Raw genomic sequence first — 14989 nt, forward strand, 5'->3', positions numbered from 1 at the left:
TAAGGGCTCACTGTGCGTTGCTGAAGTTTATAGGGGACAAATCTAGTGACAGGTTCCCTTTAATCAGCACCGCTCTGCGTTACATATAGTCTCCGCATGTCTTCAGGTATTTTTCTAATAATCTTGCTGGGAAAGTAATGTGAATTATCCTTTCCCACTCTTCTCTAAAGCGGGCTTTACACGCTACGATATTTCTAGCAATTGCTATCAATATCGTACGCAAAAGCACCCGCCCCCATCACACATGCGATATCGCGTGATCGCTGCAGCAGCGAACATTATCGCTACGGCATCGTCACACGCACTTACCTGGTCGGCGGCGGCGCTATGACTGCCGAACAATCCCTCCTTCAAGGGGAAGGTGTGTTCGGCGTCACAGCGACGTCACCGCGACGTCACTAAGCGGCTGGCCAATCAAAGCGGAGGGGTGGAGATGAGCGGGACGAACATCCCGCCCACCTCCTTCCTTCCTCATTGCGGGCGGGACTCAGGTAAGGAGACGTTCCTCGCTCCTGCGGTGTCACACACAGTGATGTGTGCTGCCGCAGGAACGAGGTACAACATCTACAAACAACCATTAACAATTTTTGGTTTTAGGACGACCCCTCCATGGTGAACGATTTTCACCACTTTGGAGGACGTTTAAGGTCGCTGGTAAGTGTCACACGCTGCGATACCGTTAATGACGCCGGATGTGCGGCACTAACGACGTGACCCTGACGATAAAACATTAACGATATCGTAGCGTGTAAAGCCCCCTTAACATCTAGTGTTGTCTTGTAGGCTTCTTCCCCAGTGGTTCCCTGCTCACCCCAGCACCATATGGTGTCACTGCCGTCAGGTTTACTTACCCATGAGTTACTGCTATGCTACACGTCTGAGTGCCCGTGAGGATAACTTGATCCGCAGCTTGAGACAAGTAAGGGGCAGAACACGTATTTTAGCACTTGTATTTTATCAAGTGGGACATGTATTTACACATTTGCTTCTCATGCAGGAGCTGTACGTGCAGGAATATAGCAGTATAAATTGGCCGGCGCAGAGGAACTGTGTTGCTGCTTGTGACCTGTATACACCGCACAGTATCTTACTGGACTTTGCCTATGGTAGGAGGCATTGATTATCGTCAGTGCAGCATTTGTACCTATACAATTATGCAGATTTTTATGTGTGTTGTTTCTCTTAGAATTCAAAATTTCTTTGTCGCTCCATTGGGAGACCCAGACAATTGGGTGTATAGGCTATGCCTCCGGAGGCCGCACAAAGTATTACACTAAAAGTGTAAAGCCCCTCCCCTTCTGCCTATACACCCCCCGTGCTCCCACGGGCTCCTCAGTTTTTATGCTTTGTGCGAAGGAGGCAGACATGCACGCATAGCTCCACAGCTTAGTCAGCAGCAGCTGCTGACTATGTCGGATGGAAGAAAAGAGGGCCCATAACAGGGCCCCCAGCATGCTCCCTTCTCACCCCACTCTGGTCGGCGGTGTTGTTAAGGTTGAGGTATCCATTGCGGGTACGGAGGCTGGAGCCCACATGCTGTTTTCCTTCCCCATCCCCCTTAGGGCTCTGGGTGAAGTGGGATCCTATCAGTCTCCAGGCACTGAGACTGTGCTCCATCCACAGGCCCTGGGGATTCTGCTGGATAAGGAGCCGAGTATCGTCAGGGACATGGCCCTGCTACTTTGAGGTACTCTGTGTCCCCGTGGGGACCGCGCACAGAAACACTCCAGCATTGCTGGGTGTGTTAGTGCGCCGGGGACCGCGGCGCTGACCGCACTTGTGCCATCACACGCTGCAGCGTGGCTGGGTGTGTAGTGTATTAGGGACTACCGCGCTGACCGCCGCTGCCATTGTTATACATGCGGCGCGGCTGGGACTGTTAGTGCGCCGGGGACATCCGCGCCGACCGCGCTTATACGGCGGCCGTGCTTATAACTATAGTCCCCGGCTTCTGCGGCCTAGTCTCATTCTCTTCCCGCCCCCAGACCTGCCAGTCAGGGGAAGGGCGGGACGCTGCACAGGACGGCAGCACTGAGGGCTGGAGCAGGCTTTGCATACTCCTCCCCCCTCACGGTGCACAGTGGGGCACCAGTTTCCCGCACTTTTTAGGGCACGCCCACGGCCCCCTCCTCTCCTCAGGACGCCGGCAGCCATTCCTGTCGGCTCTTCTGACGCTGGAGAGGGGAGACAAGCTCTGGGAGACCCAGGCAGGGATTCTGGTGGCCACACAACCGCTTTGAGCGGCCGGTAAGCAGCACCTCAGGTGCTGGCCCCACTTGTGCAGCAGTGTACTTATAGATGATATGATTATATGCTATACTTTACACTGTGTACTGCAAAGTTGCTCTTTGGCTATATACCCTCCTAGGTTGCTAAGGGGAGAAAACAGCATGGCGCCCACAAGAAGCAGGGTTGCCAAAACACAGGCTTACTATGCTGCCTGCGCCGCATGTACGGCTTCCCTACCGGCAGGTTCCACTGACCCTCATTGTGTGCACTGCTCGGCCCCTGTGGCACTTACTCAGCCGGAGCCTCTGCTAAGGGTGGCCCAGGGGGAACCACCTGCTAACACTGTCCAGGTGACAGGGACGGAGTTTACAGCTTTTACTGAAAGGCTTTCTGAGACTATGGCTAAGATACTAGAAGCGTTGCAGTCCAGACCGGTATCTCAGACCATGGGCACTGTAGAATCATTGCCCCCTGGTTCCCCTCAGTTGGTACAACCATGTCCTCCCGGGGTGTCTCATAGATCCCAGGGTGAGGTCTCTGACACGGACCGCAGTCCCAGACCACCTAAGCGAGCTCGCTGGGAAAATCCCTCGACATCATCACATTGTTCAGGGTCTCAGCGGGAGGACTCTCTGTATGGTGAAGCGGAGGTAGCTGATCAGGATTCTGATCCTGAGGCTGCTCTCAACCTTGATACTCCTGATGGGGACGCTATAGTGAATGATCTTATCTCGTCCATAAATCAAATGTTGGATATTTCTCCCTCAGCTCCTCCAGTAGAGGAGTCAGCTTCTCAGCAGGAGAAATTCCGTTTCAGGTTCCCCAAGCGTACAACGAGTATGTTTCTGGACCACTCTGACTTCAGAGACGCAGTCCAGAAACACCGGGCTTGTCCAGATAAGCGTTTTTCTAAGCGCCTTAAAGATACACGTTATCCCTTCCCCCCTGACGTGGTCAAGGGCTGGACTCAGTGTCCCAAGGTGGATCCTCCAATCTCCAGACTGGCGGCTAGATCCATAGTTGCAGTTGAAGATGGGGCTTCACTCAAGGATGCCACTGATAGACAGATGGAGCTCTGGTTGAAATCCATCTATGAAGCTATCGGCGCGTCTTTTGCTCCAGCATTCGCAGCCGTATGGGCACTCCAAGCTATCTCAGCGGGTCAAGCGCAAATTGACGCACTCACACGTACGTCTGCGCTGCAAGTGGCTTCCATAACAGCTCAAACGTCGGCATTTGCGTCCTACGCTATTAATGCTGTCCTGGACTCTACGAGCCGTACAGCGGTTGCAGCCAACAATTCGGTGGCAATACGCAGGGCCTTGTGGCTACGGGAATGGAAAGCAGATTCAGCTTCCAAAAAGTGCTTAACCGGTTTGCCGTTTTCTGGCGACCGTTTGTTTGGTGAGAGATTGGATGAAATCATCAAGCAATCCAAGGGAAAGGAAACATCCTTACCCCAGGCCAAACCAAACTTACCCCAGCACAGGAGGGGACAGTCGAGGTTTCGGTCCTTTCGGGGTGCGGGCAAGTCCCAATTCTCCTCGTCCAAAAGGCCTCAGAAGGATCAGAGGAACTCCGATTCATGGCGGTCTAAGTCACGCCCTAAAAAGTCCGCCGGAGGTGCCGCTACCAAGGCGGCTTCCTCATGACTTACGGCCACTTCACACCGCATCCTCGGTCGGTGGCAGGCTCTCCCGCTTTTGCGACACCTGGCTGCCACAGGTAAAAGACCGTTGGGTGAGAGACATTCTGTCTCACGGTTACAGGATAGAGTTCAGCTCTCATCCTCCGACTCGTTTCTTCAGGACATCTCCGCCTCCCGAGCGAGCCGATGCTCTTCGGCAGGCGCTGGGCACTCTGAAGGCAGAAGGAGTGGTGGTCCCTGTTCCTCCTCAGCAACAGGGTCACGGTTTTTACTCCAACCTGTTTGTGGTTCCAAAGAAGGACGGGTCTTTCTGTCCTGTCCTGGACCTAAAACTGCTCAACAAGCACGTAAAGACCAGGCGGTTCCGGATGGAATCCCTCCGCTCCGTCATCGCCTCAATGTCTCAAGGAGATTTCCTTGCATCGATCGATATCAAAGATGCTTATCTCCACGTTCCGATTGCGCCAGAGCATCAGCGTTTTCTGCGCTTCGCCATAGGAGACGAACACCTTCAGTTCGTGGCACTGCCGTTCGGCCTGGCGACAGCCCCAAGGGTTTTCACCAAGGTCATGGCTACAGTAGTCGCGGTCCTCCACTCTCATGGTCACTCGGTGATCCCGTACTTAGACGATCTGCTGGTCAAGGCTCCCTCTCAAGAGGCATGCCAGCACAGCCTCACCGCTACTCTGGAGACTCTCCAGAGTTTCGGGTGGATCATCAATTTTCCAAAGTCAAATCTGACACCAGCCCAATCGCTGACGTATCTTGGCATGGAGTTTCATACCCTCTCAGCGATAGTGAAGCTTCCGCTGAACAAGCAGCGTTCACTACAGACGGGGGTGCAATCTCTCCTTCAAGGTCAGTCACACCCCTTGAGGCGCCTCATGCACTTCCTGGGGAAGATGGTAGCAGCAATGGAGGCAGTTCCTTTCGCGCAGTTTCACCTGCGTCCTCTTCAATGGGACATCCTACGCAAATGGGACAGGAAGCCGACGTCCCTCGACAGGAACGTCTCCCTCTCTCAGGCAACCAAAGCTTCCCTTCGGTGGTGGCTCCTTCCCACTTCATTATCGAAGGGGAAATCCTTCCTACCCCCATCCTGGGCGGTGGTCACGACGGACGCGAGTCTGTCAGGGTGGGGAGCAGTCTTTCTCCACCACAGGGCTCAGGGTACGTGGACCCAGCAAGAGTCCTCACTTCAGATCAATGTTCTGGAGATCAGGGCAGTGTATCTTGCCCTGAAAGCGTTCCAGCAGTGGCTGGAAGGCAAGCAGATCCGAATTCAGTCGGACAACTCCACAGCGGTGGCTTACATCAACCACCAAGGAGGAACACGCAGTCGGCAAGCCTTCCAGGAAGTCCGGCGGATTTTGATGTGGGTGGAAGCCACGGCATCCACCATCTCCGCAGTTCACATCCCAGGCGTGGAAAACTGGGAAGCAGATTTTCTCAGTCGCCAGGGCATGGACGCAGGGGAATGGTCTCTTCACCCGGACGTGTTTCAGGAGATCTGTTGCCGCTGGGGGATGCCGGACGTCGACCTAATGGCGTCCCGGCACAACAACAAGGTCACGGCATTCATGGCACGTTCTCACGATCACAGAGCTCTGGCGGCAGACGCCTTAGTTCAAGATTGGTCGCAGTTTCAACTCCCTTATGTGTTTCCTCCGCTGGCACTGTTGCCCAGAGTGTTACGCAAGATCAGGGCCGACTGCCGCCGCGCCATCCTCGTCGCCCCAGACTGGCCGAGGAGGTCGTGGTACCCGGATCTGTGGCATCTCACGGTCGGCCAACCGTGGGCACTACCAGACCGACCAGACTTGCTGTCTCAAGGGCCGTTTTTCCATCTGAATTCTGCGGCCCTCAACCTGACTGTGTGGCCATTGAGTCCTGGATCTTAGCGTCTTCAGGATTATCCCAGGAAGTCATTGCCACTATGAGACAGGCTAGGAAACCAACGTCCGCCAGGATCTACCACAGGACGTGGAAAATATTCCTGTCATGGTGCTCTGCTAGGGGTTTTTCTCCCTGGCCATTTGCCTTGCCCACTTTCCTGTCCTTTCTTCAGTCCGGATTGGAAAAGGGTTTGTCACTCGGCTCCCTTAAGGGACAAGTCTCTGCGCTCTCTGTGTTTTTTCAGAAGCGCCTGGCCAGATTTCCACAGGTACGCACGTTCCTGCAGGGGGTTTGTCACATCGTTCCTCCTTACAAACGTCCGTTGGAACCCTGGGATCTGAACAGAGTGCTGATGGTTCTTCAGAAACCACCGTTCGAGCCAATGAGAGATATTTCTCTCGCACGCCTTTCGCAGAAAGTGGTTTTCCTAGTAGCAGTCACTTCACTTCGGAGAGTGTCTGAGCTCGCAGCTCTGTCATGCAAAGCCACCTTCCTGGTGTTTCACCAGGACAAGGTGGTTCTGCGTCCGGTTCCGGAATTTCTCCCTAAGGTGGTATCCCCCTTTCATCTCAATGAGGATATCTCCTTACCCTCTTTTTGTCCTCATCCAGTTCACCAATGTGAAAAGGATTTGCACTTGTTAGATCTGGTGAGAGCACTCAGACTCTACATTTCTCGTACGGCGCCCCTGCGCCGCTCGGATGCACTCTTTGTCCTTGTCGCTGGCCAGCGTAAAGGGTCACAGGCTTCCAAATCAACCCTGGCTCGGTGGATCAAGGAACCAATTCTCGAAGCCTACCGTTCTGCTGGGCTTCCGGTTCCCCCAGGGCTGAAAGCCCATTCTACCAGAGCCGTGGGTGCGTCCTGGGCTTTGAGGCACCAGGCTACGGCTCAGCAGGTGTGTCAGGCGGCTACCTGGTCGAGCCTGCACACTTTCACGAAACACTATCAGGTGCATACCTATGCTTCGGCAGATGCCAGCCTAGGTAGGCGAGTCCTTCAGGCGGCGGTTGCCCACCTGTAGGACGGAGCCGTTATGGCTCTATTATGAGGTATTATTTACCCACCCAGGGACTGCTTTTGGACGTCCCAATTGTCTGGGTCTCCCAATGGAGCGACAAAGAAGAAGGGAATTTTGTTTACTTACCGTAAATTCGTTTTCTTCTAGCTCCAATTGGGAGACCCAGCACCCGCCCCTGTTTTTATGTGTACACATGTTGTTCATGTTGAATGGTTTCAGTTCTCCGATATTCCTTCGGATTGAATTTACTTTAAACCAGTTTATAATTTTTTTCCTCCTTCTTGCTTTTGCACCAAAACTGAGGAGCCCGTGGGAGCACGGGGGGTGTATAGGCAGAAGGGGAGGGGCTTTACACTTTTAGTGTAATACTTTGTGCGGCCTCCGGAGGCATAGCCTATACACCCAATTGTCTGGGTCTCCCAATTGGAGCTAGAAGAAAAGGAATTTACGGTAAGTAAACAAAATTCCCTTCTTAAATAAATTAAATTTAATGAGATTTTCACTTTTTATGATTTTAAAGGGAATCTGTCAGCAGGTTTTTGCTCCCCCATCTGAGAGCAGCATAATGTAAAGACAAAGACCCTGATTCCAGCGATGTGTCACTTACTGAGCTGCTTGCTGTCATTTTGATAAAATCAATGCTTTCTCTGCTGCAGATCAAGCAGTTATACAGAGTTCAGGAATATGCTGGACTACCTGCAGCATGCCAAGTAGTCCTGTAATGATAACCTACTGATGATTAATCAGTGATTTAATCAAAACTACACTGAGCAGCTCAGTAATTGACACATCGCTGGAATCAGGATCTCTGCCCCTACATTAGATTAGGTGGCAAAAACCTGGTGACAGATTCCCTTTAACTTTTCAGTTGAAGTATTTTATTCCCATAAGTCATTTTGTACTTTTCTTCTCAGTCCTGTTGAATGCATACGAGGTGTACCACATTCCTGCTCTTCGCCGGCGTGCTGTGCATGAATTATATGACCATGTAACAGCAGATGACCGCTTTACCAAGTGTATCAGCATTGGTCCAGTAAGTCTCCTGGAAACATGAATTATTTATTGATTTTTTTTATTTTTTTTTAAAGAAAAATTCTAATTTTGAAATAAATCTTCTTGTGTAACAGATCTCTAAAGTGATTAATATGCTGGTCCGTTGGCATGTAGATGGACCAGAATCTCCATCATTCCGGGAACATGTAGATCGCATCCCTGATTACCTTTGGTAAGTAGTGATCACATCCTGTGCAGAAATACAGTTCGTAGGATTAGTTTTCTTATCTGATTTGTTGCAACTTAAGTTTTAAAATGTACCACTAATGAGCCACTTAAAAAATCTGATGATATTCGTCCAAAGGTGTTAATTAAAGTTTATGTTCTAAAAAGAAAGTGGGCGATCAATGCTGTTTATTGGCTTCATTCCCTTACTATATGCCCGTTCTATTCTTTCCAATATCGGGCATAGTAGAAGGAGCTCTGTACTTTCTCCCTGCAAAAGAATGCTCCAAGAATTGATAAAGATGAGAGATAGGTAGATTATAAATACTTGCCCAATATAATGAAGTAGAATATATTTACCCAAACATGGGATTACAAGCTTTTTCTATGTCTCTAGAAGAAGCCTGCGAGATAATAGAATCCTGTGATTACAGCAGCCTCTGCATTATGTCAGACGGCAGGAAGGAGAAGTGTAATGGAAGTCTATGTGCCCACGGGGACAGTGTACTACGGATATATCCGCAGGAGCTCCCAGAAATCCGCAGCACAACTTTTGTCTGTTTACATGCTGTGGATGTACAGCGGAACGTCCTGCGGATATGCTGCGGGCATTCTGCATTGAGGATACAGTACTATGGCTTTGGCACTGCATCCTCAATGCAGAACAAGTGCTGAGTGATCGGGGAGTTTATATTTACCTCCATCACGCAGCACTTCACTTTCCAGCATCTGTCAGCGTCTGCACTGTGCAGGAGAAGGTGGGCGGGCCTGAACGAGCTCTGGCTGTCACATGACCGGAGATCGTGCAGGCCCCGCCCACCTCCTCCTTCCTGTTCCTAGCTCCACCGCGCTCCTGTGCTCCGGAAGAAAGTGACGGGCGTCTGCTATCAAGGCAGGTAAGTATGGGACCAAGGCAGATTTCCGCAGGTAAATCCGCAGGAATAATTGACATGCAGTTTTGTGCGGCTGCGGGACATCTGCAGTATATTCCGCAACTGCACATTCCGCAACGTGGACACAGACACTTCCCATGTCCCATAGGATAACATGGGGAGTGTCTGTACATTTTGAAACCTGCAGATTTATCTGCAAAATCCAGATAAATCCGCAGGTTTTCCGCGGAAAAACTGCAGATTTATCTGGAAAATCCAGATAAATCCGCAGGTTTTCCGCGGAAAAATCCGCAGAAGCAAGCGGGACATGGGGAGTGTCTGTGTCCACGCTGCGGTATGTGCGGTTGCGGGATTTGCTGCGGATGTCCCGCAGTTAAGCGTAACTGCATGTCAATTATTCCTGTGGATTTACCTGCGGAAATCCTGGCGCTCCACTATGGAGATAGAGGCTTACCTGCCTTGGTCCCATACTTACCTGCCTTGATAACAGACACGCGAGTCAGGACGGCAGTGGAGCTAGGAGCAGGAAGGAGGAGGTGGGCGGGGCCTGCACGAGCTCCGGTCATGTGACAGCCAGAGCTAGTTCAGGCCCGCCCACCTTCTCCTGCACAGTGCAGACGCTGACAGAGTGACACAGCTGGAGAGAAATGCTGTGTGATGGAGGCAAGTATGAACGCCCCGATCACTCAGCACTTGTTCTGCATAGAGGATGCAGTGCCGAAGCCATGGCACTGTATCCTCAATGCAGAATGCCCGCACCATATCCGCACGACATTCCGCAGCATGGAAACAGACAAAAGTTGTGGTGCGGTTTTCTGGGAGCTCCTGCGGATATAACCGCAGGACACTTTCCCCGTGGGCACATAGCCTTAGGCTGCAGTTGTATTGTAACTTTACAATCATACACTTTACTAAGATGTGAATTGGGAAGAAGGGAAAGTGCAACATCCAATGCTCCATGCACACGCTGCAGTTTTTGACGTGTTTTTTGGTGCAGTTTGTGGTGAACTTTTAGTCACCACAAGGTGCATACTTTTCCTTCCCCACTAAAGTTTATGAGATTTCAGATTTGCTGTGCGTACACTGCTTTTTATTTTTTGGCTTCAGTTTTGTGGTGACCACAAAACTGCAGCATGTCAGTTCTTTTTGCGTTTTTACCTGTGTTTTTTACCCATTGGTGATAAAACACGCATGGTCAAAAACGCACCAAAGCACATGCTTTTTTTGGCCACAAGGTGCATTTTTGTAGTTATGACAAAACTGCAGTGTGCAGACATACCCTAAGGGCGGCTTTGCACGTTGCAACATCGCACGTACGATGTCGGTGGGGTCAAATCGAAAGTGACGCACATCCGGCGTCACTTTCGACATTGTAGTGTGTAAATCCTAGATGATACGATGAACGAGCGCAAAAGCGTCGTTATCGTATCATCGGTGTATTCTCCGACATTTCCATAATGCCGGTGCCGCGACAGGTACGATGTAGTTCCTCGTTCCTGCGGCAGCACACATCGCTGTGTGTGAAGCCGCAGGAGCGAGGAACATCTCCTACCTGCGGCTCACACCAGCTATGCGGAAGGAAGGAGGTGGGCGGGATGTATACATCCTGCTCATCTCCGCCCCTCCGCCGCTATTGGCCGCCTGCTGTGTGACGTCGCTATGACGCCGCACAACCCGCCCCCTTAAGAAGGAGGCGGGTCGCCGGCCAGAGCGACGATCGCAGGGCAGGTGAGTGCATGTGAAGCTGGCGTAGCGACAATGTTCGCTACGGCAGCAATCACAAGATATCGCAGCTGCGACGGGGACGGGGACTATCGCACTCGACATCGCAGCATCGGCTTGCGATGTCGTAATCTGCAAAGCCCGCCTAAGGCTACATGCACCCACTGCAGTTTTTTTGCCACAACAAAACTGCACCTTGCCCCAGATTTGTAAAAAAAGGGCTTGTGCGCACGTTGCGTAATTTCATGCATTTACGCTGCATATAGAACTGCAGCGTAAATGCATGCGTCTTGCGTTCCCAGCACAATCTATGAAGATTGTGCATAATCCGTGCGCACGTTGCTTTTTAGACCACAGCGATTTGAGTGTCAAAATTTTGACCCAAATCCGTGCGTTCAAAAAAGCAGCATGTCAATTATTTTGTGCGCTTTGGATGCTGCTCCCACTCTGTCTAAGGTGGCGGCAGCATCCCGAGCGCATGAAATCGGCATTTATTCTGCTGAAACACTGCATCCATTACGCAGTGTTTCTGCAGCGATTTAAAGCTCACATGCACTGCCAAATCGCTGCAGAATATTCAGCATGTACGTGCGAACAAGCCCTTATGATGCTGCGTTTTTAGGGTCTGTGCAAACTGGGTAGATGTGTTTCTTCAGCAAAATATGCTCCCTCTGGCAGAATTCCGCACCCAAAATCTGCATGCGGTTTTACCATTCTGCGGTTTGTTACGGTTTTGCCATAGTTTTCTCCCTGCGGTTTTTAACCATTATCAGTGTCAAAACACAGGGGAAAACTGCAGGTACCTATGGAAAAGAAGTGACATGCTGCTTATTTCTTTTTCGCTCCTAATTGGGAGACCCAGACAGTGGGTGTATAGCTACTGCCTCTGGAGGCCGCACAAAGAACTACACTTAAAAGTGTAAGGCCCCTCCCCTTCTGGCTATACACCCTCCCGTAGGAGTACGGATTCCCCAGTTTTAGCTTTGTGCGCAAGGAGGTCAGACACGCACGCATAGCTCCATTGTTTTTAGTCAGCAGCAGCTGCTGACTATGTCGGATGGAAGAAAAGAGGGTCTATACAGACTCCCAGTATGCTCCCTTCTCACCCCACTTATGTCGGAGGTGTTTGTAAGGTTGAGGTACCCATTGCGGGTACGGCGGCAGGAGCCCACATGCTGATTCCTTCCCCATCCCTTTTTACAGGGCTCTGGGTGAAGTGGGATTTACCGGTCTCCAGGCACTGAGACCGTGCTCCATCTACAGCCCCTGGAGAAGATGCTGGATGGAGCGGAGTACATCAGGGACATGGCCCTGCATCCTCAAGGTACTCTGTGTCCCCGTGTATCTGGCGCTCACACCGCAGCATGCTGGGTGTTGTAGTGCGCCGGGGGACATCAGCGCTGCGGCGCCTGTGCCATGGCCTCATTCAGCTTAGCTGAAGCAGGCACACTTCTGGGAATCGGTCGCGCCGGCCGCTGGGGCTGCGGCGCGGCTAGCACTTGTAGTGCGCCGGGGACTTCAGCGCGGCCTGCGCTTTTACGGCGGCCGCGCTCATAACTACAGTCCCCGGCTTTTTGCGGCCTGCTTCCGTTCGTTCCCGCCCCCAGACCTGCCAGTCAGGAGAGGGGCGGGACGCTGCCCACGTCTAGGACTCGGTCGCGCCGGCCGCTGGAACAGCGGCGCGGCTGGCACTTGTGGTGCGCCGGGGACTTCAGCGCGGCCCGCGCTTTTACGGCGGCCGCGCTGATAACTCGAGTCCCCGGCTTTTGCGGCCTGCTTTCGTTCGTTCCCGCCCCCAGACCTGCCAGTCAGGAGAGGGGCGGGACGCTGGCCAGTGCATCAGCGCTGAGGGCTGGAGTCGTTTTTACATACTCCAGCCCTCACAGTCAGCACAGAGGGGACACTGTTCCCGCACTTTTGTTTGGGAACTCCCACGGACCGCCCCTCTCCACAGAAGCCGGCAGCCATTCTTGCTGACACGCTGAGCTGCAGAGGGGAGCCGGGGAGTCCCAGACAAGGCATTCTGCAGCCTCTTACCCGCTGTTCAGCGGGCGGTAAGCAGCCCTCAGGGCTCACCCCCTCTTGTGCTCGTAGTATCCTTAGTATTTTGTTGCTACAAATACTTGGTATTACATAGCGCTGGTCGCCCTTTGGCTATAGACTCTCTCACATGCAGAGAGCCAGCAGCATGTCGCCCGTAAAACGCAAGGGTGCCAAGGCACAGACATTATATGCTTCCTGCACCGCATGTGGGACTTTTCTACCGGCAGGCTCCACGGACCCCCATTGTGTGCAGTGCTCGGCCCCTGCGGCGCTTGCACAGTCGGGACCTCTGCTGGACGTGTCCCAGGGTGTACCACCTGTGAATGCTGTCCAGGTGACAGGAACTGAGTTTGCAGCTTTTGCTGACAGAATGTCTCTCACTATGTCACAAATTCTTGACACATTGCGAGCTAGGCCTGTACTTCAGACCACGGACACTGTGCATGTCTTGCCCCCTGGTCCCCCTCAGCTCCTAGCTCCGGGACGGGCATCTACACCTCAGGGTGAAGACTCTGACTCGGACGATGGCCCCGGGCAGCCTAAGCGGGCTCGTTATGACGGGCCTTCCCATTCATCTCAATGGTCTGGATCCCAGCGGGATGAATCTATGGGTGATGAGGCAGACGTAACTGATCAGGATTCTGATCCGGGGACCGCTCTCAATCTAGATACACCAGATGGTGACGCCATAGTTAATGATCTTATATTTAACATCAATAAGATGTTGAATATTTCCCCACCAGCTCCTCCTGTAGAGGAGTCAGCTTCGCAGCACGAGAGAATCCATTTCAGATACCCTAAGCGTACATTAAGCACTTTTCTGGACCACGCTGACTTCAGAGACGCAATCCAGAAACCCCACGCTTATCCTGAAAGGCGTTTTCCTAAACGACTTAAAGATACACGCTACCCTTTTCCCACTGAAGTGGTCAAGGGTTGGACCCAGTGTCCAAAAGTGGATCCTCCAATTTCCAGGCTTGCAGCTAGATCCTTGGTTGCTGTTGAAGATGGAGCGGTACTTAAAGATGCCACTGACAGGCAGATGGAGCTCTGGCTGAAATCCATCTATGAAGCGATTGGAGCGTCATTAGCGCCTTCTTTTGCGGCCGTATGGGCACTCCAAGCTATCACGGCCGGGCTTGCGCGAGTCGACTCAGTCACACATGCATTTGCCCCGCAGGTAGCACCATTGACCTCGCAAATGGCGGCATTCGCGTCGTACGCGATTAATGCTGTTCTTGACGCTACAAGCCGCACGGCAGTGGCGTCAGCCAACTCAGTTGTTTTGCGTAGGGCTCTGTGGTTGAGACATTGGAAAGCAGATTCTCATTCCAAGAAGTGCTTAACCAATTTGCCTTTTTCTCGTGACCGATTGTTTGGAGAGCGTTTGGATGAGATCATCAAACACTCCAAGGGTAAGGACTCTTCCTTACCGCAACACAGACAAAACAAGCCCCAACAGAGGAGGGGTCAGTCTGCTTATCGGTCCTTTCGAGGACAGGGCAGGTCCCAATTCGCCTCGTCAAAAAAGACTCAAAAGGACCAGAGACGTTCAAATTCTTGGAGGTCTCAGTCACGCCCAAAAAGACCAGCCGGAGGAACCGTTGCCAAAACGACGTCCTCCTGACTTGCGGTCTCCGATTCCCACACCCGCGGTCGGTGGGAGGCTGTCCCACTTTGGCGACATTTGGCTAGCAAGCGTCAAAGACCGTTGGGTGAGAGATATTCTGTCTCACGGGTACAGGATAGAGTTCAGTTCTCGTCCGCCAACTCGTTTCTTCCGAACTTCTCCACCACCAGACCGAGCCGATGCTCTGTTGCAGGCGGTGGCCGCTCTAAAGGCGGAAGGAGTGGTGACCTCCGTCCCTCTTCAGGAACAAGGTCACGGTTTTTACTCCAATCTGTTTGTGGTCCCAAAAAAGGACGGATCGTATCGTCCCGTCCTGGATCTGAAGTTGCTCAACAGACACGTAAAAGTCAGGAGGTTCCGGATGGAATCCCTACGCTCCGTCATAGCCTCAATGTCTCAGGGAGATTTTCTAGCATCAATAGACATCAAAGATGCGTATCTCCACGTGCCGATTGCACCAGAGCATCAGCGTTTCCTACGTTTCGTCATACACGACGAGCACCTACAGTTCGTAGCGTTACCCTTCGGTCTGGCAACAGCCCCCCGGGTCTTCACCAAAGTCATGGCAGCAGTAGTAGCTGTTCTGCACTCGCAGGGTCACTCGGTCATCCCGTATCTAGACGACCTGCTTATAAAGGCATCCTCTCAAGAAGCATGCCAACACAGTCTGAAGGTGGCGCTAGACACTC

General features: G+C 52.2%; 1 protein-coding gene across 1 annotated transcript in view; it reads left to right on the top strand.

Annotated features, from left to right (window-relative positions):
* Nucleotides 1–14989, top strand: part of LOC142245103 (lanosterol synthase-like) — a 106985-nt gene that overhangs the window by 28723 nt on the left and 63273 nt on the right. The window contains exons 7-10 of the mRNA XM_075317433.1: nucleotides 784–919; nucleotides 998–1106; nucleotides 7709–7827; nucleotides 7922–8019. Coding sequence (XP_075173548.1) covers nucleotides 784–919; nucleotides 998–1106; nucleotides 7709–7827; nucleotides 7922–8019 — 462 coding nt within the window. The remainder of the gene's footprint in view (nucleotides 1–783; nucleotides 920–997; nucleotides 1107–7708; nucleotides 7828–7921; nucleotides 8020–14989) is intronic.

The sequence above is a fragment of the Anomaloglossus baeobatrachus genome, chromosome 7 (assembly GCF_048569485.1).
Source record: "Anomaloglossus baeobatrachus isolate aAnoBae1 chromosome 7, aAnoBae1.hap1, whole genome shotgun sequence".
Classification (NCBI taxonomy): domain Eukaryota; kingdom Metazoa; phylum Chordata; class Amphibia; order Anura; family Aromobatidae; genus Anomaloglossus; species Anomaloglossus baeobatrachus.